Source organism: Sus scrofa, chromosome 15, assembly GCF_054392235.1.
Source record: "Sus scrofa isolate SSC_HxYL_T2T_F1_AM1 chromosome 15, Sscrofa_HxYL_maternal_Yorkshire_Landrace_v2.0, whole genome shotgun sequence".
NCBI lineage: Eukaryota > Metazoa > Chordata > Mammalia > Artiodactyla > Suidae > Sus > Sus scrofa.
The window spans coordinates 138,759,873-138,785,196 of record NC_139397.1 but is presented as its reverse complement, the minus strand read 5'-3'; the positions used below and the strand labels follow the sequence as shown (position 1 = coordinate 138,785,196).

Genomic DNA, 25,324 nt, shown 5'->3' with positions numbered 1-25,324 from the left:
AGAGTTGCCCACAGTATGCTTAGAGGAAACTAGATGATGATGGGAAAAGGGACACCAAAGCATGATGGGAATTGTCAACTGGCACCTCGTGTCCCTTTCCACCTCCCCCTGAACTTGAGATATGGGAACAGTAAAAACTGCATTCCCTTGGCTCTTTTGGAAATCAGGTTCCATCATGCAGATGCGCTCTTGAATTTGGGAAGTGGCAAAGAGGAGAAGCTACCCTCTTCCTGCTGTTCCTGTGATCCAGCAACATCACGGGATTGTGAACTGCAGCAACAGGTCTGAAGGATATAGCTCCTAGGTTTTCAGAGGCAACAAAGGCCATCACAGTGACTCCAGCCTGGTGTCCCTCCATCTGGGTGGTGAGTGTCAGAGGCTGAAATTGCATCATGTTGGTGACAAGTCCCCAACAGCACTCTGACTTCTGGTTGACAGCCTTGGCAATGGGCTCTCCCTGCTTATCAAGCCGTTCCAACATTTTGTAAGCACCAGGTCCCCTGCCTTAAATTCTACTTTGTTTAAAATATTTTCTGTTCTAATATAGAGTCTTGAGTTTTTGTTGTTTTGTTGCTTTCAAATGAAATTCTATTGTTTCGCTAGCATTTATCAAGCATCCATTGAGAGCTCTAAGGGAGGAGTCCAGAAACATACAAAGCAGGAAAAAGAAAGCGATTTGTAATTCAGAAATTTCCGAGGGAATAATAAGGAGCTGGCCAGATACCTGCAATGCATTTTAAAGTAAATACTTGGAAAATGGGCTTTACCAATATGACTAAGGCTCCTAATCAACAGACTTTGAATTAATAAGGGAGATTCTCTTGTGTGGGCCAGATCTAGTCAGGTAGACCCTTTAATGGAGTGCCTGGTGCCCCTCCCAAGGTCAGAGTTGTCCTGCTGGCCTTGAAGCTACTGTGTTGTGGGAGGCTTATAGAGGGGCTCATGTGGCAATGACCTCTGCAGCAGGTTCTCACCAATGGTGAGAGAGAAAACAAGACACCTGTCATACATATGCAAGAAAATTAATTCTGCCAACAACCTTGTGAGCTTGGGAGAGGACCTTTCCTTTACAACCCCATGGCATATAGAGTTGCCGGGCCAGGCATCAGATGAGCCACAGCTGCGACCTACGCCGGATCCTTAACCCACTGTGCCGGGCCAGGGATCAAACCTGCACCCCAGCACTCCAGAAACGCTGATGATCCTGTTGCGCTGCAGTGGGAACTTTCCAGTTAACATCTGCTTTTTTTTTTTTTTTTTTTTGGTCTTTTTGTCTTTTTAGGGCCACACCTGTGGCATATGGAGGTTCTCAGGCTAGGGGCTGAATCGGAGCTGTAGGAGCCAGCCTGCAACACAACCAAAGCAATGTGAGATCCAAGCCGAGATCTGTGACCTACACGATAGCTCACGGCAACGCTGGATCCTTAACCCACTGAGCGAGGCTGGGGATAGAACCTGTGTCCTTGTGGATGCTAGTCAGCTTTGTTTCCGCTGAGCCACAATGGAAACTCCTCCAGTTAACATCCTGACTGCAGCATTCTAAGACCCTGAGCATAGGACCTAACTAAGCTGTGCCAGACTTTTTACCCACAAAAACTGAGATAGTAAATGTGTGTTATTTTAACCTAAGCTTGTAGTAATTTGTTATACAGCAAAAAGTTAAAAAAAAACTAATATAGCATATTATTCAGAAAAAAAGATAAAGAAAGCACTTAGAATTTCCATGACCGGATTAAATGGGATAGAGCCTTGGGTAAGCAATGTTATACTGGTTTATTTGATTTCAAATGTTTGGGAATTTCTACCTACTACTGTGCCTTGGGTTGAGGAGAGCCAGAAGACTTGTCACAAACTGCTTAAAGAATCCTTTTTTCTCACCAGAGACTCTCATGGGACAAGGATTTTACGGAAAGTTGTGCAAAATGTACCAGAAAGAAGTATCTTGCTTTTTTCACTCAATGATATATTGTAACAGATTTCTGTGTTTCAAAGTTTTTCTTAAAACTGGAGGTTTTTTAAGCCTTTATTTTTCCTACTAGTTGCATTTCTCTCCCTCTCTCTTCCCCTCCCCACCCTGTCTTTCTCTTCTATTTTGGAGTATAATTTAGTTTTTAAATTTACACACACTAGTTTACAGTTCTATGAGTTTTCAACAGACGCAGAGGCTTAGGTAACATCCACAACCATCAGAATACAGAACAATGGTGTCATCTTCCCAAACCCTCTCATGCTGGTCCTTTCCAGACAAGCTCCCCCACTGCCTCAGCTCTGGGCAACAACGGATATTTTCTCCATCACTGTAAGTTCATCTTTTCCAGACATCATATAAATTAATCATGCAATACGTAGCCTTTTGTTCTGGCTTCTTTTTCACTTAGGATAATTCAAAAGAGAACTATCAAAAAAAGAAAACCATCATATATGTACATATATTCAGCCATTAAAAAAGAAGGACGTCCTACCTTTTACAACAACATGAGTGGAACTTACAAGTCATTATGCTAAGTGAACTAAGACAGAGAAAGACAAATGCTATACAATCTCACATGCATGTGAAATCTAAAAGAAACAAACGAATTCCTAGAAACAGTAGAATGCTGACTGCCTGTGGCTGGGAGGTGGGGAAAATGGGGAGATATTGGTCAAAGGAAACAAACTTTCAGCTATAAGATGGATAGGGTTACATCGTGTAACCATGGTGATCTAATGGATGGCATGGTAGATACAATTAACAAACTGTATTATTTACCTGAAAGTTCTAAGAGAGTAGATTTTAATGTTATCGCCACCACCACCACCACCAACAAAAACCACAAGGTAGGAGTTCCCGTTTTGGCTCACTGGTTAACGAATTCAACAAGTAACGATGAGGTTTCGGGTTTGATCCCTGGCCTTGCCCAGTGGGTTAAGGATCCGGCGTTGTTGTGAGCTGTGGTGTAGGTCGCAGATGCGGCTCGGATCCTGCATTGCTGTGGCTCTGGTGTAGGCTGGCAGCTACAGCTCCGATTGGACCCCTAGCCTGGGAACCTCTATATGCCACAGGAGCGGCCCTAGAAAAGGTAGAAAGGCAAAAACAAACAAACGAACAAAAAACCACAAGGTAATTACGTGAGGGGATAGAGGTGTGGGTGTTAACAATTCCATAATTATCATTTTGCAGTATATATGTGTATCTAATTATCATATACCTTAAACGGATATATGTTCTAGATCAATAAAATCTCAATTGACCTAGAAGAAAAAAAAGAAAAGAGAGAGAACCAGCCAACGTACTGCATGAAACAGTAGTCTGCTGCTCATTATTGTGGAGTGTAATCCATTTATGGACACACCAAGGTCTGTTTATCAACTCACTGGTTGAAAAGCACCTGCGCTGTTTCCAGGTTTGAGAGATTATGAATTTAATAAATATTTAATTACATAATTTTTGGCCATACCCACTGCATGCAGAAGTTCCCAGGATAGTGATTGAACCCATGCTACAACAGTGACCTGAGCTGCAGGTTTGATCCCCAGCCCAGCACAGTGGGTTAAGGATCCGGTGTTGCTACAGCTGTGGTGTGGGTTGCAGCTGTGGCTCAGATTTGATCCCTGGCCTAAGAACTTCCATAGGTCATGGGTGTGGCCCAAAAAAATTATATCTCCTTGTAAATACAGGTGGAAATCATTCCTTATGTTTACTGGACATTTTTTTTTTTTTTCTATTTCTTGGGCCTCTCCCGCGGCATATGGAGGTTCCCAGGCTATGGGTCTAATCGGAGCTGTAGCCACCGGCCTACGCCAGAGCCACAGCAACGTGGGATCCGAGCCGCATCTGCAACCTACACCGCAGCTCACGGCAACGCCGGATCGTTTAACCCACTGAGCAAGGGCAGGGACCGAACCCGCAACCTCATGGTTCCTAGTCGGTTTCGTTAACCACTGCGCCACGACGGGAACTCCTACTGGACATTTTTACTTCTTTTGGGAATTGCCAGTTCTTGTCTATTGGTATGCTGGGGCTTTTGCTTATTGATGCCTTACATTAATCCTTTGTCTATCACTAAATACATTTACGCTTTTAATGTTGACTTTCAGTTTTTTATACATAGCAGCTTTTAAGAAATGTATAAAATTCAAAAAAATATAAAATTTTTTATATGTCTTCTAATCTTTCCTTTTGTGAATTATGCATTTAATAGCATGCCAAGAAAGATCTTTTTCCATTTTATGTTTACATAAGTTTCACTTACATCTTATTTCTACTTTTTCCAAATGTTTTTTGAGACAGCACACAGAATGTAGAAGGCTTCCTGGCTTAGGCAGCAAAGTCTGCTTGCCTGAAACACACTAGATCTGCTTCTGCCTTCAGGGCTGTGAACCACTGATATTAAACACATAGGATTCTTCTTTTCTAAGGGGTGTATCTGCCTTCTGAAGAAGGTAAATAGTTTATTGAACTAGATTGAATTTTTTCCTATGATTGGATTTGGTGCAGAAATAAAACTTTACTTGCCAGTTTCAAACGTTAGTTGAGGAATCACCACAAACCATTTCATCTCTTTCCTTTTGTTCCACTAGTAGGACAAATTAGTAACAACCAAGAGAGTTGCAATAAATATAAAGTGCCAGCGTGTGTCAAGATTTTCAGGAATGTCACAGCAGCAGAGAGTATTATGGCAGAAATTTGTGTATGTATTTTCCCAAGAGGCCAAAGAATCTTCCTAAAAAATCATGTAGAAGTTCCTGTCATGGCACAGTGAAAATGAATCTGACTAGGAACCTTGAGGTCGTGGGTTCAATCTCTGGCCTCACTCAGTGGGTTAAGGATCTGGCATTGCCGTGAGCTCTGGTGTAGGTCACAGACATGGCTCGGATCTGGCATTGCTGTAGTTGTGAGGTAGGCCGGCAGCTGTAGCTCCGATTTGACCCCTAGCCTGGCAACCTCCATATGCCACAGGTGTGGCCCCAAAACCAAAACCAAACCAAAACAAACCAAACCAAACCAAACAAAAATCATGTAACTAAGTGGGAAGGAAAGTCTGATTCATTTAACAAAAATTTATTTCATAAACACATTTTGAAGACAGTCCTCTTTCTGCAATAAGAAGCACATAATATAAGCTTACAGAAAAACTTCACCCCTCAGTGAGATTGTAGCACACTGAAAGATCCCAAAAAGCAAGAACCTAATAAAAGAAACATAGCCACTGGCTTCTACAGAAGGTTTAATCCAATCCCCTACTCGTATTTTATCAGTAACTGGGACTCACTAGAGCACAGATGCAACCCACAGTAGTGCTACACCTCAGATCTGTGCTCTGTCTCTGACCATGCTCATCTTCATGTATTTGGGGAAAGGCAGTACAATCTCAAAACAATCTGGACTTTTAAGCATGTACCTGACCTCCCTCTTTAGCAATTTGGGATATACAAGCACTCCTGTGTCCCCATGGCCACCCCGTCTGCCCAACTCATTCTCCAGGCACCACCTCTGCAGCTGCAGACCTGGTCCATTTGTCTTGGCTTCCCAGCCACTGGGCTCAGAGAATTCTCTGGCCTCCCTTCCAGTCAGGCTAATTGTTGGTTAATTGTCACACTCTTGATGTGTGTGTGTGTGTGTGTGTGTGAGATAGAAAGAGAGAGACAATACACCCTACTGGAGGGAAGAGCATTTGATGTTTCAGATCACAGAATGTTAGAGGCCGCGCAGTTTTCATTGCAGCAGGAAGGACATGAATGGCTTCTGGTCTGAGGCAAACTGGCCCAGTCCCAGACTACGCCTGCTTCAGTACTTTATGGCTTGGCTCACTGCCCTGAGAGACCTCTGCTCTGCCTGATTCTGGGGCTTTGGCAACTTGTCTTTGTACATCTTCTGTGGGCTTTACGCAAGGCTCAGTCCAGCCCCTGCTCCTGGATTTAGGACATTTCCGGTAGCCTACGCACCTGGCACTCACAGAACAGATGGAAAACTGTGCCCCAGTTGGGGCTTTTTAGACAGCACTGAGAAAGAAGATTTAAAAAAAAAAATTAATTTGCCTATGTTTGTTGTTAGGAATACATACCATAAGTTCTTTCTGGAAATTGTGTGAAATCCTAACTTTGGTTCAATTATTACAAAAGCATAAAATGGTTTCCCTTTGTATTATCCTAACAAATGGCTGTATATTATCTTACAAATGCCTTCTCTGGTGGTTTGACTAATATCAATTTATTTGGTCTTAAAAACACTCACACAGAAGTTTCCTTCATGGCGCAGCAGAAATGAATCTGAGTAGGAACCCTGAGGTTGTGGGTTCGATCCCTGGCCTCGCTCAGTGGGTTAAGGATCCAGTGTTGCCATGAGCTGTGGTGTTGGTTGCAGACACGGCTTGGATCTGGCATTGCTGTGGTTCTGGCGTAGGCTGGCAGCTAGAGCTCCGATTAGACCCCTAGCCTGGGAACCTCCATGTGCCATGGGTGCGGCCCTAAAAAGACAAAAGACAAAACAAAAACAAAACAAAACAAAAAAACCACTCACACACTACAACAACTTGAAAAAACGGGGGGTGAGGTGGTGGTGAGTGTTTTACCATGAGTATTTATTACTTTTGAAACCAGAAAATAATCCTCTATTTTAATGAAAGGGTAAAAATATTTCTCTCCAAGGTAAAAAGAAAACAATGGACATAACAATGTGGTGACTGGTGCTTAGAAACACAACCAAGTTCCCTTTTTATCTCAGTAACTAACTTATCCGACAGAGTATAACAAAGCAGAGCTTTATTGGGTATAATTTATATTATAATTAGCTTTCTTCTCTATATTAAGTAAGGCAGTTTGAAGTAAGTTTTTTTAAAAAGTAGGTTCAAAGAATTTGAAAAAAAAAACACACCAAAAATGCTCTCGTCCAAAGCCAGAACATTGTTTTGTGTGGTCTGCAGATAATTTAATATTTGAGAAACCTTTTCAACATCCTCCAACTCTAGCCAAAACTAAAGCAATACTTAGGGGAAAAAATAAATGAGTAAGCAAATAAAACCTAATATCTATATAATTATCCAGAGATCAAACAATTTAGGGGCAATAGAATAGAGCAGTATTTCAGCTAATTCAAGTTCAAAATAATGGAAGATCAGTTCACTAATCGAAAAACAACCACCACCATTCTGGCTAATTTAATTGTTAATGTATTAGGGGTGACTACTTTATCAGTTAAAAGACAAAGTCAATTCTGTAGAAGTTGATTAATTTCAGGCATCAGAAACAGTAGAATCAGCCTTCTTTTTTTTTTTTTTTTTTTTCCTTCTTTTCTATGTTTTTCTTTTTATACCCACACCTGCTAAGTTCCCAGGCCAGGGACTGAATCAGAGCTGCAGCTGCAGGCCTACGCCACAGCCATGGCAACATCGGATCTGAGCCACATCTGTGACTTACACTGCAGCTTGCAGCAATGCCAGATCCTTGACCCACTGAGCAAGGCCAGAGCTCGAATCCATACCCTCACAGAGACAACATCAGGTCCTTAACCTGCTGAGCCACAACAGGAACTCCCAATCAGCCGTCTTGATTTTCTCTAGTCCTCCTTTCCCCACAAACACAAATATACACAATGTAAATACTGTGTACAGGAAAAGGCACAAATGCAACAGTAGGAAAATGCAATGATGTCAATTACAAAGTATATCACTGGTGCTTTGCCTGCCAGCTTTTTCTGGCAACAGATTTTATTTTGGAGAAGAATCCTTCTCACATGCCAGGCCTAGTCCTAACCATCACTGCCAATCACAGCCCCGCCTCACATAGGCGGGCTCCGGACCCAGCTTGTCCAGTCACAATCCCCCGTACTCTTTGGACAGTGTTTGGCACAACGAGAGGCTCATAATTCAAGCCAGGCCAGTTTTTCTCAAAGTCTTCCACTGGGATCCTTTCAGGAGAAAAACAGAAAAAATTTAAGCCCTGGGTCCCACCTCAGAGAGAGGGCAGCCCAAGAGCAAGGCTCCACAGGTGGAGAGATGCAGAGATGACCTTGAGAAAGAGTGAGGAGATGCCAACAAAGATCTAGACTCGGGGCCCCACTCTCCCGGAGGCCACCTGCACCTCTGCCCTTTCTACACTGAGCTTATGAAAACCAATCTATTTCCTTTCAAGCTTAAGCGAGTTTGAGCTGGTTTCTGTCTGCATTCAAGGCGTCCTGACTCATGCATGTGGTAACCACCTGAGTTGGGGCATTCTCCATTGTTGCGAACTCACTGGGTTGTTTTCCCAGTTCTTGTTCTCTGAGCACTGCCTTTGCACCCCACAGGGGGACTTCCAGAGTCCTGTTTCTGCTCTGTGACCCCATTCCCCTGCCAGGCTTCCATGTCCAAGGGCAGTGCCCAGTGCAATCCAAGTTTCACGTCTCGAAGGGGAGGTTTCGGTATGAGAGAGAGGTTGTCAGGAGCTGGGTTTAGTGCACAATGGCATTCTAAAGGGAGGGGAAGGAGTTTCCGATGTAGCACAACAGGATTGGCAGTGTCTTGCGAGCGGTGGAATGCAGGTTTGATCCCTGGCCTGGCACAGTGGCTTAAGGAATCCGGTGTTGCTGCAGCTATGGCTTAGGTTGCAACTGCGGCTCGGACCTGATCCCTGTCCTGGGAACTCCATATACTGTGGGGAAGCCAAAAAAGAAAAAAATAAAATAAAGGGAGGGGAAGATATATATGAGGCTTAGTTGCTTGGCCCCACCTGTGTGGGAGTCCATGGGCTACCCCACCTTTTCAAGATATTCAACCCTCTCTTTCTCCCTGCCCCCTGCAGCTGGCTGTAATTGGTTTTCTTTTCAAACCAAGAAAACATGAAATTATACAACAGCATCAGCCACGTCTCTGCACTGCCAGGACATGGGTTCGAGCCCTGCCTGGCACAGCGGGTTAAAGGATCAGAGGTCACAACTACAGCTCAGATCTGATCCCTGGCCCAGGAACTCCCTGTGCCACAGGGCAGCCAAAACAAAACAAAACAAGAAATTAAAAGGAAATTTCGATAACCAATTAAAAAAATATTATACACCAAAAAATTGCTTCTATACATCATTGGCTAGGATGCTTTTTTCTATGGCAAGTGTAAGCTTTCAGTAAAAATAAGCTTGGGCAATAAGCGATAGGCAGCCTAAAGGTGGGGTGGCCCCAGGTGTTGTACAAACAGCAGCTCTGGCATGTCATAAGGGTCCTCACTTTTCATTTCTGTGTTTTGCCATCAACCGCGCCGATCTCTCTCGAGGTGGATTCCTCCAAAGTCCCCAGTTGGGGCTGTGTCATCCTTCACACTCGGCAGCAGATGGAAAAACGACTCCGGAAATGGAAGAGCCTCCTCAGATTTGCAAACAATATCCTGGCAGTGGCTTAAGGACGGTTTTTGTTTTTTTTTTTTTTTTGTCTTTTTGCTATTTCTTTGGGCCGCTCCGGCAGCATATGGAGGTTCCCAGGCTAGGGCTCTAACCAGAGCTGCTAATCGGAGCTGTAGCCACCGGCCTACGCCAGAGCCACAGCAACATGGGATCCGAGCCGCATCTGCAACCTACACCACAGCTCACGGCAACGCCGGATCGTTAACCCACTGAGCAAGGGCAGGGACCGAACCCTCAACCTCATGGTTCCTAGTCGGATTCGTTAACCACTGCGCCACCACGGGAACTCCTAAGGGCAGTTTTAAAATACCTTTAAGAGTCAGAATTAATTTGACTTGGTGATTCCCTGGCCGGTGGGTATGGGACGGGAGAAGATAGGCTGGGGTGTTTTGTACTTGGGCGTCTCCATAGACAGAAGCCAGGTCAGAGACGGTTTGGCCGGTTAGTGACAGGGTGTGCAGGTTCAACGCCTCCTTGTATTTCATCCAGGCCTGCCCAGGAGTCAGCTGGAGCCCATCCAGAAGCCTTGACATCACCGCAAACCACTCACCTCTGACAGGAGGGATTTCTTAAGGGGCGAGATAAGCAAATTCCTACGCTAAGAAACTGCTCTTCCTCTTTCCGCAGGGGAGAACCATTTACAAGAAGCAGGCAGCCACAGGAACCTTTTGTGAGCTTCCTAGCTGTGGGCGATTAGAGCAGTTCACGATGTGGACACAGGGGGCGCCAATACAACACCGGCTCCACCTTCCTTCCACCTCTTCTCTTGTTCAGGCTGATACTAAAGAACAGTCTAATCAATGGTTCTCAACCCTGGCTGCACGTTAAAATCAACGGAGGAGCTTCGAAAAAACACAAATGCTCATCACACGATACATTCTTTTATGGTTAAAAAAATATAGCATAACACTTACTATCTTTATTTTTGTCTTTTTTGTTGTTGTTGTTGTTGTTGTTGCTATTTCTTGGGCCACTCCTGCGGCATATGGAGGTTCCCAGGCTAGGGGTCGAATCGGAGCTGTAGCCACTGGAATACGCCAGAGCCACAGCAACGCGGGATCCGAGCCGCGTCTGCAACCTACACCAGGCTCACGGCAACGCCGGATCGTTAACCCACTGAGCAAGGGCAGGGACCGAACCCGCAACCTCATGGTTCCTAGTCGGATTCGTTAACCACTGCGCCACGACGGGAACTCCACTATCTTTAAGTGTACAGTTCAGGGGTACTAAGTACATTTATTGTTGTGCAACCATCTCCACTATCCACTTCCAAAACTTTTTCATCGCCCCAAACTGCAACTCTATGCCCATCAAACACTAACTCTCCATTCTCCCTCCGCTCAGATTCTGGCCACCACCTACTGTTTTGTGACTTTGTGAATCTGACTGCTCTAAAAACCCCCTATAAGCAGAATCATAAAGTATTTGTCCTTTGGTGACTGGTTTGTTTCACTTAGCATGATGACAAACTTCAAGGTTCATTCATGCTGCAGCGTGCGTCAGAATTTCTTTCCGGTTTAAGGCTGTGGAATTTTCCACGGTATGACTGTGTCACCTGTTATTTATCCATTTGCCCATCAGCAGACAACTCAGATGGCTCCTACCTTTTGGCTATTGTGAATAATACCGCTGCTATGAACACAGGTGTCCAAACATCCCTGAGTTGTTTTTTTTTTTCCCCCATGGGATTTGAATGTGCCGCCAAAGTTGGGAACCACTTGTGTCACAGTCCCTGGAGACTGTGAGGGGTCCAGAGGAGAGGCATGCCACCTTGGTTGGCCTGGTCCAGCTGCTCCATGCTGATGACAATAGTCATCAGAGCCAGTAACCAGCAGCTGGTAGGTCTGTCTCCATCAACAGACTCGGACATCCAGGAAGGTGAGGGAGGTTTTCTTCACCCCAGTATCCTCCAGATCTAGCTCCAAGCCTGTCACCCTGCGGAAGCTTATTCAGTTGCTGCTAAATGAAGATGACTGCTGATGCATCACTTAACTTTGTCTTGCTATTAAAACCAACCATTCCCTTCTGCTACTAGAAATTACGTACCATCAGACCCTGGGCCATCATGCCTCTGGCCCTGGAACCTGACTCGGACCTGACCCTGAGTCAAGGTCTCAGATCTTTTTTTATTTTTTTATTTATTTATTTATTTTTGGTCTTTTTTTGTCATTTCTTGGGCTGCTCTCGCAGCATATGGAGGTTCCCAGGCTAGGGATCTAATCGGAGCTGTAGCCGCCGGCCTACACCAGAGCCACAGCAACGCGGGATCCGAGCCGCGTCTGCAAACTACACCACAGCTCATGGCAACACCTGAGCCTTAACCTACTTAGCACGTCCAGGGATCGAACCTGCAACTTCAGGGTTCCTAGTTGGATTTGTTAACCACGACCGGAACTCCAAGGTCTCAGATCTTTATGCAACAAAATCACCTGTGTGAAGGGAGTCCTGGACGGTGATGGTGGAGAGGTTGGGGGTGGCAGGAATAGTTGCTACTACCCCTTGTTCCAGTTCCTTCTGGGACAGATGCTCTCAAATGAGTGGGGGGCCCCATTCCTTGCATCCCAGAGAGAGGACTAAATGATCTTCCCCACAAATTTCTGCTTTCCCATCACAGGACCCACTTTTAAAACTAAAGACAGACATGTAGCTGGATTTTTATGGAGGTGGGTTTTCCGTGCCCTCTATTCACGTCTGCCGTTCCACATGCTCATGTTTACTTTGGTTTTAATTTTAACCTGCAGTCCTGAGATCATTTTTTATTAAAACCTGTGGAAATTAAAAAGTAGCCCAAGATAAAAGAAATAAATACCCGAACACTCAAAAGAGTTCTGCTTCGTTCCAGAGTTAAGTCTGAGGATGTATTTGGAGAGAACCTCTTTATAATGAGGAGCAGGGGTGTAGCAAATTGAGAATGCTTTCCTCTCCTTTCCCCCTTTCATCTTAGAAGCCATGAGACGCACTGGGCAGCGGGATGGGGGTGGCAGGAACAGGTCTTGGTAGGTAGATGATAAGCCTGACCCCTAATTGCTCCTGTCAGGGTTTCAAGATCGGGGGGCCCCCTTGCACTCAGGCAACCCTCCAGGATCAAGATGAGTCGAATCAGCAAGATCATTCCAATGCAGGGTTAGAGCTGGACTTTGTTTCAAACGTGGATTATCTTGTTCACCATGGAAAAGTTCAGCGTTGATTCTGATTTGTTAAAGTATTGCACTAAAATCATTTATCCTGATTCCTGAGTTGTTTGGTCACTCTGCAGTTTCGTGCCTCACTTTCCTCACGCTAGGTCCACCCCTGACTCCACTCACCTCCCTGCCTTCCTTGGAGTTAAAACTTGTTTCTCTAAGAGGAAAGTGTGATACAGCTCTCTGATGCTTCTGCAGCCATAAACTTTCTTTCCCTGCTCTCCACCTCTGCCTATTCCAACAAACTCTTTCCCTAAATCTGTTCACCTCTTCTGCCCCCCCTCCCATCCTTGTCACTTTTCCCCCCGGGGGGACCAATATCAGGCACCAGAAGGAGAGACAAGAGGGCCAGTAAAGGCTGGTCCTTCCCTCTGAGATCTTTTGCTAACGAAGTTTTTGAGCTTCCTATGGAAGGTAGCACAATTAGCCAGGGCCTGTTCCTTTTTAAAGAAATCTTTCTTGTACCAATTATGATGATAAATAGTGCCCGTGGTAAACCATGGCCAGCCTTATGCTCTGGAACACCAAGACAGCTGGGTGGTACACTAGGAAACAGAACTGAGTAATTTTAACTGTGCTAATTGTGGCAGCCCTGGAAAAAAATTCCTAATATGGTAAAAAGGTGGACAGCTCTTCAAAGACAAACCCAATATGGAAGGAAGCAAGCCCATGATTCTGGGCTCTTTTAAGCTAATGGGATTTTTATCCTGCAAAAGCAGCTGAGATTCCCAAATTTCAGGCCTGTGTCTATGCAGACCTGAGTGGAGAGCTTCATCCATTTACTCTCCATCTGGACCCTGGGCGTTTTTCTGCACTGCTTTGCTGCAGCATCAGTAAACCAGCATGAAAAATGACCTGCATCTTTGTTGCCATTCTAGCCAATCTTTAAAGTTATAAGGACCCGGTCCAGCTCAGCCTTCTTGATATTTTCTTTTCTTGTGTCTTTTTATGGTTGCGCCCACAGCATATAGAAGTTTCCAGGCTAGGGGTTGAATCAGAGCTACAGCTGCTGGCCTACACTACAGCCACAGCAACGCCAGATCCCAGCAGCATCTTCGACCTACACAACAGCCCATGGCAATGCTGGATCCTTATCCCATTGATCAAGGCCAGGGATCAAACCCACATCTTCATGGACCCTGGTTGGGTTCATTTCTGCTGAGCCACAAAGGAAACTCCTTCTTGATATTATCTTAATGATTCATTACTATTATTATACATGTGCCATAAGATAGAACTACTTAATTCATTGGCCTGATGGGAAATATAATTACTATGCAAATAGCATTATAAACACATAGTGTGAAGAACATACTGACCCACCAGCTACACTCTCATTCATACACTCACCCCAAGACCTGCCCACGAAGCCTTACCAGGACTGTGTGCATCCCCGTGTAGAGTCTGCTGAGACACACCAAGGTGGAGAACACCACGACCAGCACCAGTCCCAAGACGAAGGGATACTGAAGTGGGGAGGGAAGAGAAAACAATGGCATTAGATGATGCTCAGACACACACCATTTGTTTTGTTTTGTTTTGACTGTGCCTGCAGCATGCAGAAGTTCCCAGGCCAGGGATCAAACCTGAGCCGCAGCAGTGACAACACCAAACCTCTAGCTCCTAGGCCATTAGGGAACTCCCCAGATACACACAATTTGATGCCCTAGAAGGAACAGGACTCCCTGCTAGTCTCAATCTCACAGTCCCCAGACCAGCAGCCTGATGATCTAATATTATCTGAAAAATGTGAAAACTAAGGCAAGAGAAGGGGACGATGCCTAGGAATATAGTTATTGAAGGAAGTTTCACAACATATTGACATGCAAACAAGACCCAGCAGAACTTTAAGAATGATGACCAGAGCTATTGGGCTGGAAGTTTTAGTGGAGTTAAGTTTTTTTTTTTTTTTTTTTTGTCTTGTGAGGGCCACACCTGAGGCATATGGAAGTTCCCAGGCTAGGGGTCACATCAGAGCTACAGCTGCCAGCCTACATTATAGCCACAGCAACGTGGGATCTGAGCCAAGTCTGCAACTACACCAGAGCTCATGGCAATGCCAGATCCTTAACCCACTGAGCAAGGCCAGGGATTGAACCTGCATCCTCACGGATACTAGTCAGGTTTGTTACCGCTGAGCCATGATGGGAACTCTGGAGTAAGTCATTTTTTATTTCTACCCATTCTTAGACTAAAACTTGTGAAATAGCCAATATTTCCAAGTGGCAAGGTGGATGGACAGTGCTATAATTTCAAAGTCCACCAGCCACTTCCCCATCACTGTGATGATAAAGCTTGAACTGTCTTCTTGAGGAAGCCTGGGAACAATGGCCCAGGGCTATGGGTGGGTATATTTCTGTACAGATGTCAAGGCCAAAGTCCAGACTTCACTGACTCTCAACATTTGTTGATAAATGTTAATAAAAACAGCTGGGAGGAATCTGGTTAATGCTGAGTTATATAAGCAGCACATAGATATTCTTCCTGTGAACCAGTCGTAGAAATACCTCCAGTTGCTTCAAGCCCTAGTGTTCTTCCACAGTGATAAGAACAAAGATGATAGAGAGCTGCCTATTTGATGGCGAAGTGCTACATAGTCACTCTCTCTTTTAATCTTTACACAACCCCATGAAGTAGATTCCATTATTAACCCCATTCTACAAATGAGGAAACCCTGAATCTTGACAATAAGTTACACTAGTATGGAGCTTTAGCACAAAGATGCATGCCCATTAATCATCCCATTTGATCCTCCCAGGAGCCAGGGCTCAGAGAAGTGCAGTGATTTGTCCCAGATCACACAGCGAGTACCAGAATCTATGTCTTCTGAGTCTAAATCCAGCCTGTTCTTTGCAGTGTAACATCTTGGAACAGCACATGAGCGTCTTTTCTTTTTTATTTTTATGGCCACACCTGTGGCTCATCTTTTAAGATTGATCATTAACTAGGTCTCTGATTTTAATCAAAAAAGTGTTAAAAATTAATGAGTTAATGCATTCAGAAATTAGAGCTTGGGTATTAGCCTGAACACACATTTATATAAATAAACCTACTTTTAGAGCTACTTATGAGTAAACAATGTGAATAGCTAAATATATTTACCATTAAAAATTAACTAGGGGAGTTCCCACTGTGGTACAATAGGATTGGTGGTGTCTTGGGAGAGCTAGGACGCAGGTTCGATCCTGGGCCCAGCGTAACGTGTTAGGATCCAGTGTTGCCACAGCTACCACTTAGGTCACCAGTGTGACTGGGATCTGAACCCAGGCCTGGGAAATCCATATGCCTCGGGGCAGCCAAAAAAAAAAAAAAAAAAAAATAACTAGGAAAGAAGTCCATAACAACTCAGGCTTTAAGAAAACTGTTGTATCATGTGAGCTGTAAAGAAATTTTTAAGAAGGTCCAGGTGACCTTAAAATGAGAGTATAAAAGGTTGTTGTTGCTTTCCTGCAGTCAGCTACCACTTGCTGTTTTTTTTCTTAAGAGAAGCATGTTCACAGGCTTCTCTGGATGCTGATAGTGGCTTGATGGGGGCCAGGGTTGGGTCCACCGTGTCCTTCTAGGGCAGATAGCATGGGGTATGACATAGCCTAGAAATCTGCATTAAATTAACCCAGACAGTACTGGGGAACTCGGACGTTGTTTGATCCTGACATGCCATTGAAGTTACAACCAAAGATTACACCTAGTTGGATATAATCCTATACCTGTCCCTTTCCTATTCAGGAACTGAGGTTGAACCCCAGGTGACCAGGTGGAAATTAGGTAAAGCCAGGACCTGACACTAATCTTGTCCTCTTCCACCTGTATCAGGCTGACTCTCCCATTTCTGTACAACCTGGATGTCGTTGGGTTTCTAGGGTAAAGGGACAGGAGAAAAAATACTGTCATTGACATGCAAGATTGCTAGATTTAATGAAATCTAAATTTTCCAATAGGTAAAAGGTAAAATTTCTGAAATTAATCACAAAATCATAGCAAGAGTTCTCAGATCAGAGAAAATCAATCTTCATGGCAGTAACAACATAACTTTTAAAAGGTCTTACTGTCTTTGGCATTTCAGCAGATATTAAGTCAAATCCTTCCATTTCCACCACTTATTAATCTGTCATTTAGACAGTTTTCTAGAAAATACGGCATGATTACTTATAATGGTTGAGCCCCAACCAGAGACATCCTTGGGGGTTAATGGCACAAATTCTATTTTGCCCTGAGCTGCAGGAGTCTGGCTGGAGGATTTAGTGAAATCGTCTCAGCCCTGGAGGATCATTTATGAGAATCATAAACTCCTCGCATCTGGTGCAAAGAGAGGATGACAGCATGGGTTCAAGTGCCATCCAGTCGGGCAGCTCGGGGTGCAAATGCTTTCTGAAGGGGGAGACCACACACCCTGATTCCCAGACAGTGTGTGTTATGCTTGTGGTGCTGTTGTCCTGACTCATGGTGTCTGCTTTCACTCTCGGGGCACAACCTGCTTTGGATACTAAACCCTGTGGCCACTCCATTTAGAAAGAAATTGTCACTGACTCCTCAACAAGTTGTAGTTCTTGGATCTTTATTTCATAAGCCTCAAAGTCCTTAAAAATAAAAAAATACTGGAGCGGAGCCCCTGTTTGCTGCCTCACAGTATGGATAGGGTCACGGAGGAGGAAGGGGAGTCAGCCGCCTCACCTGGTACCTGTCCATGGTGGAGATGAGGAGGGTGAAGGAGATGGCGGTGGCTGCCATGGCGTGGGTGGATGGCATCCCATATTCTGCGATCACCCTCTTCTCCAGTTTCACCACGGGAGGCGAGGAGGGGCGGGGCCACTTCAAGATATCCTTGGCCACCTGGCCAATATACATCACCAGCTGCAGAAACAAAGGAGCAAAAATGAGTCAACTCCTAGGTTCTATGAATTTATTTTGAGTTTTCCAGTTTGGTGGCTGAAATCACCTTTATTTCCTGTTTTTTATTATGATTTTTATTTTTTCCATGGTAGTTGATACACCTTTCTTTCTAACCAAGCTGTCTTGTAGGATGACAGCTGACCTGGTAGAAAGAGAAATGGGGAGTTCCTGTTGTGGCTCAGTGGGTTAAGAACCCAACAGTGTTCCTGAGGACTTGGGTTTGATCCCCGGCCTTGCACAGGGGGTTAAGGATCTGGCATTGCCGCAAGCTGTGGTGTAGTTTGCAGATGTGGCTCAGTTCTGAGTTGCTGGGGCTGTGGTGTGGGCCAGCAGCTGCAGCTCCGATTTGACTCCTAGCCTGGGAAATTCCATATGCTGCAGATGCACCATAAAAGGAAAAGAGAGAGCGAGAGAGAGGGCAACAGGCCTTCTGGATTTCAGAGGCTCAATGGGCAACTAAGATACGACACTAACATGTTTTATTTATTTTGGTCATGTATTTAACAAACATTTATACAGCACGTATGTGTGCCAAACACTGGTCTAAGAGCTTTACAAATACTAACTCAATCCAATAACATCTATAGAGTGTAGATCCATTTTACAGATGAGTAAACGATTGTATATAGTCAGTAAGCAGTAAGACTTATTGGCTTCAAATCCAAGGAGTCTGGCTTCAAGATGTGTACCATCAAGTACCACAGTAATACCTCTGGAATGGTCCTGGACAAAAGACAATCTAATTTTCAAATCGGACAGCCTTTATTTTCAAGTTTTAATAAAATAAGTCACTGTTCTTATGGAACTTCTGGTTTAAAATATTTTGAATGCCATGGCTACTCGATGTAGAATTTAAATTTACTCAGTAATAAGGAGCATTATATAATGAATGGTATGACTATTTTCAACCCTAAAATAAACACAACTCAATCTGGAATTTTTTTCAATTTTTTTTTTCATGATGCCATTAATGAAAAAAATCCCTTTCTCTTTTTTCTTTAAAGCACAAGATAGAAAAAAAAAAAAATCAGAATTGAGGGGCTCTCTTGTGGCATAGCAGGTTAAGGATCCAGCATTGTCACTGCAGTGGCTTGGGTCACCGGTATGGTGCCGGTTCAGTCCCTGGCCTGGGAATTTCCACATGCTTTGGATTTGCTCCCCCCACCCCCAAAAAGAAAGAAATCAGAATTGATTTCTATACCCTCCTGAGAAGAAGAGGACTGTAATCGTTTTTTATTACAGAATTGTTTTTTTATTATAGTTGACTTACAATGTTGTGTCAATTTCTGCTGTACAGCAAAGTGACCCAGCCATACGTATACATACACTCTTTTTCTCATATCATATCAGATTTATTTACTTTGTCGGAGAGCTTCACAGGACAATTTCAATACTTGTTATAAAAGAGGGAGGAGAAACCTGTTTACTTAAGTCCTGCTCAAAGTGTGGGCTGAGGACAGGCAGAATCCATACACCTGGGTGCTACTTTAAAATGCAAAATCTTGATATGGCAAACCCACAGTGAACATCATTCTCAATGGTGAAAAGCTGAAAGAATTCCTGCTGAGATCAGGAACAAGACAAGGATGTCCGCTCTCACCACTACTCTTCAACATAGTTCTGGAAGTCCTAGCCATAGCAATCAGAGAAGTAAAACAAATAAAAGGAATCCAAAATGGAAAGGAAGAAGTAAAACTATTGCTATTTGCAGATGACATGATACTATACCTAGAGAATCCTAAAGACTCTACCAGAAAACTGTTAAAGCTCATCCATGAATTTGGCAAAGTCGCAGGATACAAAATCAATACACAGAAACCGACAGTGTTTCTATATACTAACAATGAAAAAGCAGAAAAGGAAATTAGAGAAGCAATCCCGCTTACCATCACATCCAAAAGAATAAAATACCTAGGAGTAAACCTACCTAAAGAGACAAAAGACCTATACTCTGAAAACTATAAGCCACTGATGAAAGAAATCAAAGATGACACAAATAGATGGAAAGATATACCATGCTCGTGCATTGAAAGAGTTAATATTATCAAAATGACTATACTACCTAAGGCAATCTACAGATTTAATGCAATCCCTATCAAATTACCAAGGACATATTTCACAGAACTCGAACAAAATATTTTAAAGTTTGTTTGGAAGCACAAAAGACCCAGAATAGCCAAAGACATCCTGAAAAAGAAAAATGGAGCTGGAGGAATCAGGCTCCTGGACTTCAGACTATACTACAAAGAAATAGTCATCAAAACTGCATGGTACTGGCACAAAGACAGAAATATAGATCAGTGGAACAGGAGAGAAAGCCCAGAATTCGGGAGTTCCCGTCGTGGCGCAGTGGTTAACGAATCCGACTAGGAACCATGAGGTTGTGGGTTCAGTCCCTGCCCTTGCTCAGTGGGTTAACGATCCGGCATTGCCGTGAGCTGTGGTGTAGGTTGCAGACATGGCTCGGATCCTGCGTTGCTGTGGCTCTGGCGTAGGCTGGTGGCTACAGCTCCGATTCAACCCCTAGCCTGGGAACCTCCATATGCCACGGGAGCGGCCCAAGAAATAGCAACAACAACAACAACAACAACAAAAGACAAAAACAAAAACAAAAAAAAACCCCAGAATTCAACCCACGTACCTACAGCCAACTCATCTATGACAAAGGAGGCAAGAATATACAATGGAGAAAGGACAGCTTGTTCAATAAGTGGTGCTGGGAAAACTGGACAGCCACATGGAAAAGAATGAAATTAGAACACTCCCTAATACCATACACAAAAATAAACTGAAAATGGATTAAAGACCTAGATATAAGACCAGACACTATCAAACTTCTAGAGGAAAACATAGGCCAAACACTCTCTGACATAAACGACAGCAACATCTTCTCAGATCCACCTCTGAGAGTATTGACAATAAAAATAAAAATAAACAAATGGGATCTAATCAAACTTCAAAGTTTCTGCACAGCAAAGGAAACCCTAAACAACACAAAAAGATAACCCACAGAATGGGAGAAAATCTTTGCAAGTAAATAGACTGACAAGGGATTAATCTCCACAATCTATAAACACTTCTGCAGCTCCATACCAAAAAAACAAACAAGCCTATCAAAAAATGGGCAGAAGATCTAAACAGATAATTCTCCAAAGAAGACATATGGATGGCCAAGAAACACATGAAAAGATGTTCAACGTCACTCATTACTAGAGAGATGCAAATCAAAACCACGATGAGGTACCACCTTACACCAGCTGGAATGGCCATCATCCGAAAGTCTACAAACAATAAGTGCTGGAGAGGGTGCGGAGAAAAAGGAACCCTAGTACACTGTTGGTGGGAATGTAAATTGGTGCAACCACTGTGGAAAACAGTATGGAGATTCCTCAGAAAACTAAACATAGAACTACTCATTTGATCCAGCAATCTCACTCGTGGGCATCTATCCAGAGAAAACCACGACTTGCAAAGACACATGTACGCCAATGTTCATTACAGCACTATTTACGATAGCCAAGACATGGAAACAACCTAAATGTCCATCGACAGAGGAGTGGGTCCAGAAGATGTGGTACATATACACAGTGGAATATTACTCAGCCATTAAAAAGAATGAAATACCGGCATTTTTAGCAACATGGATGGAGCTAGAAATTATCATGCTAAGTGAAGTCAGCCATACAATGAGACACCAACATCAAATGCTTTCACTGACATGTGGAATCTGAAAAAAGGACAGACTGAACCTCTTTGCAGAACAGATGCTGACTCACAGACATTGAAAAACTTATGGTCTCCGGAGGAGACAGTTTGGGGGGTGGGGGATGTGCTTGGGTTGTGGGATGGAAATCCTGTGAAATTGGACTGTGATGATCATTATACAACTACAGATGTGATAAATTCATTTGACTAATAAAAAAAATGGGAAAAAAAATGCAGAATCTTGGAAGTTCCTATTGTGGCTTAGTAGTTAAGGAGCCCGGCTAGCATCTGTGAGGACATAGGTTTGATCCCTGGCCCAATCCTTGGCCCTGCTCAGTGAGTTAAGGATCTGGTGTTGCTGTGATCTGCCGTATAGGTCGCAAACACAGCTCGGATCCCGTGTTGCTGTGGCTGTGGTATAGGCCAGTGGCTACAGCTCCGACTGGACCCCTAACCTGGAAACCTCCATGTGCCGCGGGTGTGGCCCCTAAAAAGGCAATAAATAAATAAACAAATAAAATGCAGTAACTCAGGCCCCCGCCTGGACCTTTGGAACTGGAACCTTCATTTGCACAAGGCTCCGGTGTGGTTCCTGCGTGCATGAGAATTTGAGAAGCATGGCTTTATACTGTTTTCCTGTGCAGGCCACTTTGTCATGGGCTTTAATTATAAATCTTCTCATCTTACCATGATCATACTGATCTGACTGGAGCTTTATTTAGCTCATGATGGAAGGAGTTACTTTGCTTTGGAACAGAACCCACTATGAAGGACTATTTCAAAATACTTTTGATTAGTCAGCCAGATTGCTTTAACATTTCCCACGTTCTGGTGCTTTCTTTTAACTCATCTAGCTGCCGGTGACTCCTGAGCATTATCCCAGCACATGCAGTATCCCCCCAGAAGGTGCTGCATATGTTTTTGTGCTCTGCTGCCACTTTGCTCTGGGTTAAAAAAATCAAGAACCACTGTCTGTGCACAGCAGGCTGAATCCACAGGCTTTAAAGCCTCAGTGACAATCACTCCAAATTCCATAGCTGTGATTTCTAATCGGACTTTGAAACTTAACCTTTTTAGCATCACCTTATTACCAGGAACTACTGTTTTAGAAAGCAGCTGACCCTTTTATGTTTCTGCTTCCCTCCTGTGAACCTATAAAAACCATTATCTGGGGAGCTGAAAAACTTGAAGATATTACTGACTACTGAAGAATTTCTCAGAAGATGCTTAGATACCTTTCTCTAGCCTGCCCCTTCTCCACTCAACATAAAAACGTATTATGGGCATAAAGACTAACTCTAGTTCACTTAAAAATACTTAAAATCTTCAGATGGGAAACTTTAAAATCATAAAGGGAAGACAGAGCGGGCAACCGTCACTCTGGCAAAATTTAATTTGCTTAAAGTTCCCGAGGTTCTCTGACTTCATTTATCTTTTGCCTTCTCTGTCCAAGGGATTTTTTTTTTTTTTTTTTTTTTTAAGCTATTTCTTGGGCCGCTCCCGCGGCATATGGAGGTTCCCAGGCTAGGGGTTGAATCAGAGCTGTAGCCACTGGTCTACGCCAGAGCCACAGCAACGCGGGATCCGAGCCTCATCTGCAACCTACACCACAGCTCATGGCAACGCCAGATCGTTAAGCCACTGAGCAAGGGCAGGGACCGAACCCGCAACCTCATGGTTCCTGGTCGGATTCGTTAACCACTGCACCACGACGGGAACTCCGCAAGGGATGTTTTTAAGAACAAGGACAATGGTTTGCTATCTATAAAAATATTACCATAGCAACATATTGTTTCTGATCAATAATTTTCAATTAGCAACAACAACAACACAAATGCAATGAAAGACATAAGCCTGAACTGGCTCCTGAATCAGAAAAACAACAACAACAAAAGTCAGCATCGGCAATTGGCAATATCTGAATAAAGTGTGTTGATGAGATTTTTAGAAAACCCAAAACAAAACAAGTTGTAGGGAAAAGTCCCGCTCACAGGGTAGTGAGTCCTGTGTCTGCCACAGCACTCATCATTCACTCCATTGGGCCCGTGACGTGTCCAGCCTGTATGAGGTGCCTCTCTTTGAGTAGGGAAAATAGTCATGCAGACAGAGTATCTCATCATAGTGCAAATACATGTTGAAAAAAAATTCCTTTTAGACCTCTGTGGGTATGTCCATATGCAGAGAGAGACTCTGGTTCAACTGGGGGGTGGGGGGAGGACATGCGCACTGAGGCTGAATGTTAAAAGGAAGGCTCTTTAACTAAGATGAGGGCGGGATAGAGAAGCACCCAGGTTGCAAGAACAGCATGAGGAAGACTTAGAGAAATGACATTGGGTGGTATGCGGCAGGAGCAACTCAGTGGTTAGGACCAGTGAAGGTGAACTTTACCTGTGAGGCACACAACCACCCATCTATTAGAGCGGCTGAGATGAAACAGACTGACCATGTCAGGGGTTGGGAGAATGGAGAGCACCCGGAATCTCACACAACACTGGTGCAGGTGCAAAATGATACACCCACTTTGGAAAAAACAGCCTGGCAGTTTCTTAAAAAGTTAAAACACATGGCTTCTGTTTTTCTTTTTTTGTCTTTTTAGGGCCGCACCCATGGCATATGGAAGTTCCCTGGCTAGGAGCTGAATCAGAGATGTAAACACTGGCCTACGTCACAGCCACAACAATTCAGATCCAAGATGAGTCTGCAACCTACACCACAGCTTATGGCAACACTGGATCCCTTAACCCACTGAGCGAGGCCAGGAATCGAACCTGCATCCTCATGGATACTAGCCGGGTTTGATACCGCTGAGCCACAACAGGAACTCCTAAAACATGTGTTTTCCATACAACCCAGCCATGCCAACCTAAAGTCTTCCCCACAAGGAGTGAAAACATACGTCACACCAAGTTTGTACATGAACGTTGACGGCAGTTTCTCTGTAAGAGCTCCAAACTAGAAACAACCCAATTTCCATTGACAGGTGAATAGAAGGACAAATTGTGGTATAATCATACAATGGAATTCTCAGCAACAATAAAAAGTGAACTATAGATGTCATGCTACAGCCTGGATGAATCTTAAAAATGATTTTTAGATTTTAAGATTTTAAGGCTGAATGAGGAAGCCAGGCCAAAACCAAACCAAACAACAGTACCTACCATATGATTTTATTTATATAAAATTCTTGAAATGGAAACGACTTTTTAGGACAGAAAGCAGATCAGTGGTTGCAAGAAAAAGTGGCAAGAAATTCTAGATGGGCACAAGGATACTTCTGGAGATGATGGATGTCTATCTTAATTAAAGTGGTAATTTTAGGGGCATGTGCCCCTAAAATCAAAATGTGCCAAGTTGTACATTTTAAATATGTGTACACATTGTGAATCACACACTTTAAGGGACTGGATTGCAGAGTATGTGAATTAATTATGCCTCAATAAAACTAAGAATGTACAGTTTATTGAATGTTGATCACATCTTAAAAAGTTGTTGTCTCATCAGCTTGGGTTGCTATAACCACCAGCCACAGGCTATGTGGCTTATAAACACCAGGAATTTGTTTCTCACAGTTCTGCAGAATAAAGGCCAAAATAAAGGCATGGGTAGATTCAGCATCTGATGAGGGCCCAGTTCCTGGGTCACAGATAGTCATCTTCAGAGCACAAAAAAAAGTGAGCTTTCAAGCCATGAAAAGAATCTTAAGTGCATATGACCAAATGAAAGAAGCCAACATGAAAAGACACCATACTGTGTAAGTCCATCTATATGACATTCTGATAAAAGCAAAAACTATGGAGAGAGTAAAAAGATTGGTGTTCACCAGGGGTGGGGACAGGGGTAAGTGGAGCACAGAGTTTTTGAAACTATTCTGCATGATATTCTAATGGTGAATACATATCATTACACATTTGTCCAAACCCATAAAATGTGCAATACTAAGAGTGAACCCTAATGGAAATAAAGGACTTTGGGGGCCAGTGTAGGATCAGTGGTTGTAAGAAACATCCCACGCTGGTGTGGGTGCAGGGGGTATATGGGAATTCTCTACACTTCCTGCTCAATTTTGCTCTGAACCTAAAACTACTCTATTAAAAAGAGCACTATGGCAGAACAGAACTATTTCTCCATTTAGTTCGCAGTTAAAGAGGATAATGATTAACTCATTACGGTTTGCCCTAAATGGAAGAATTTGCTCTATATT

At 43.6% G+C, this 25,324-nt stretch overlaps 1 protein-coding gene and 1 long non-coding RNA gene across 3 annotated transcripts in view; both read right to left on the bottom strand.

Moving 5' to 3' along the window:
* Positions 1–25,324, bottom strand: part of SGPP2 (sphingosine-1-phosphate phosphatase 2) — a 144,441-nt gene that overhangs the window by 26,200 nt on the left and 92,917 nt on the right. For both annotated transcript variants that reach the window (XM_021074877.2, XM_021074876.2), the window contains exons 3-4: positions 17,200–17,379; positions 13,905–13,994 (exon numbers count right to left, since the gene is read on the bottom strand). In XM_021074877.2, the coding sequence (XP_020930536.2) occupies positions 13,905–13,994; positions 17,200–17,379 (270 nt within the window). The remainder of the gene's footprint in view (positions 1–13,904; positions 13,995–17,199; positions 17,380–25,324) is intronic.
* On the bottom strand, positions 17,883–23,866 carry LOC146396158 (uncharacterized). The gene is made up of 2 exons (XR_014829303.1): positions 22,735–23,866; positions 17,883–21,512 (listed from the first exon to the last, which is right to left on the bottom strand). It is a non-coding gene; the product is annotated as an uncharacterized LOC146396158 (long non-coding RNA).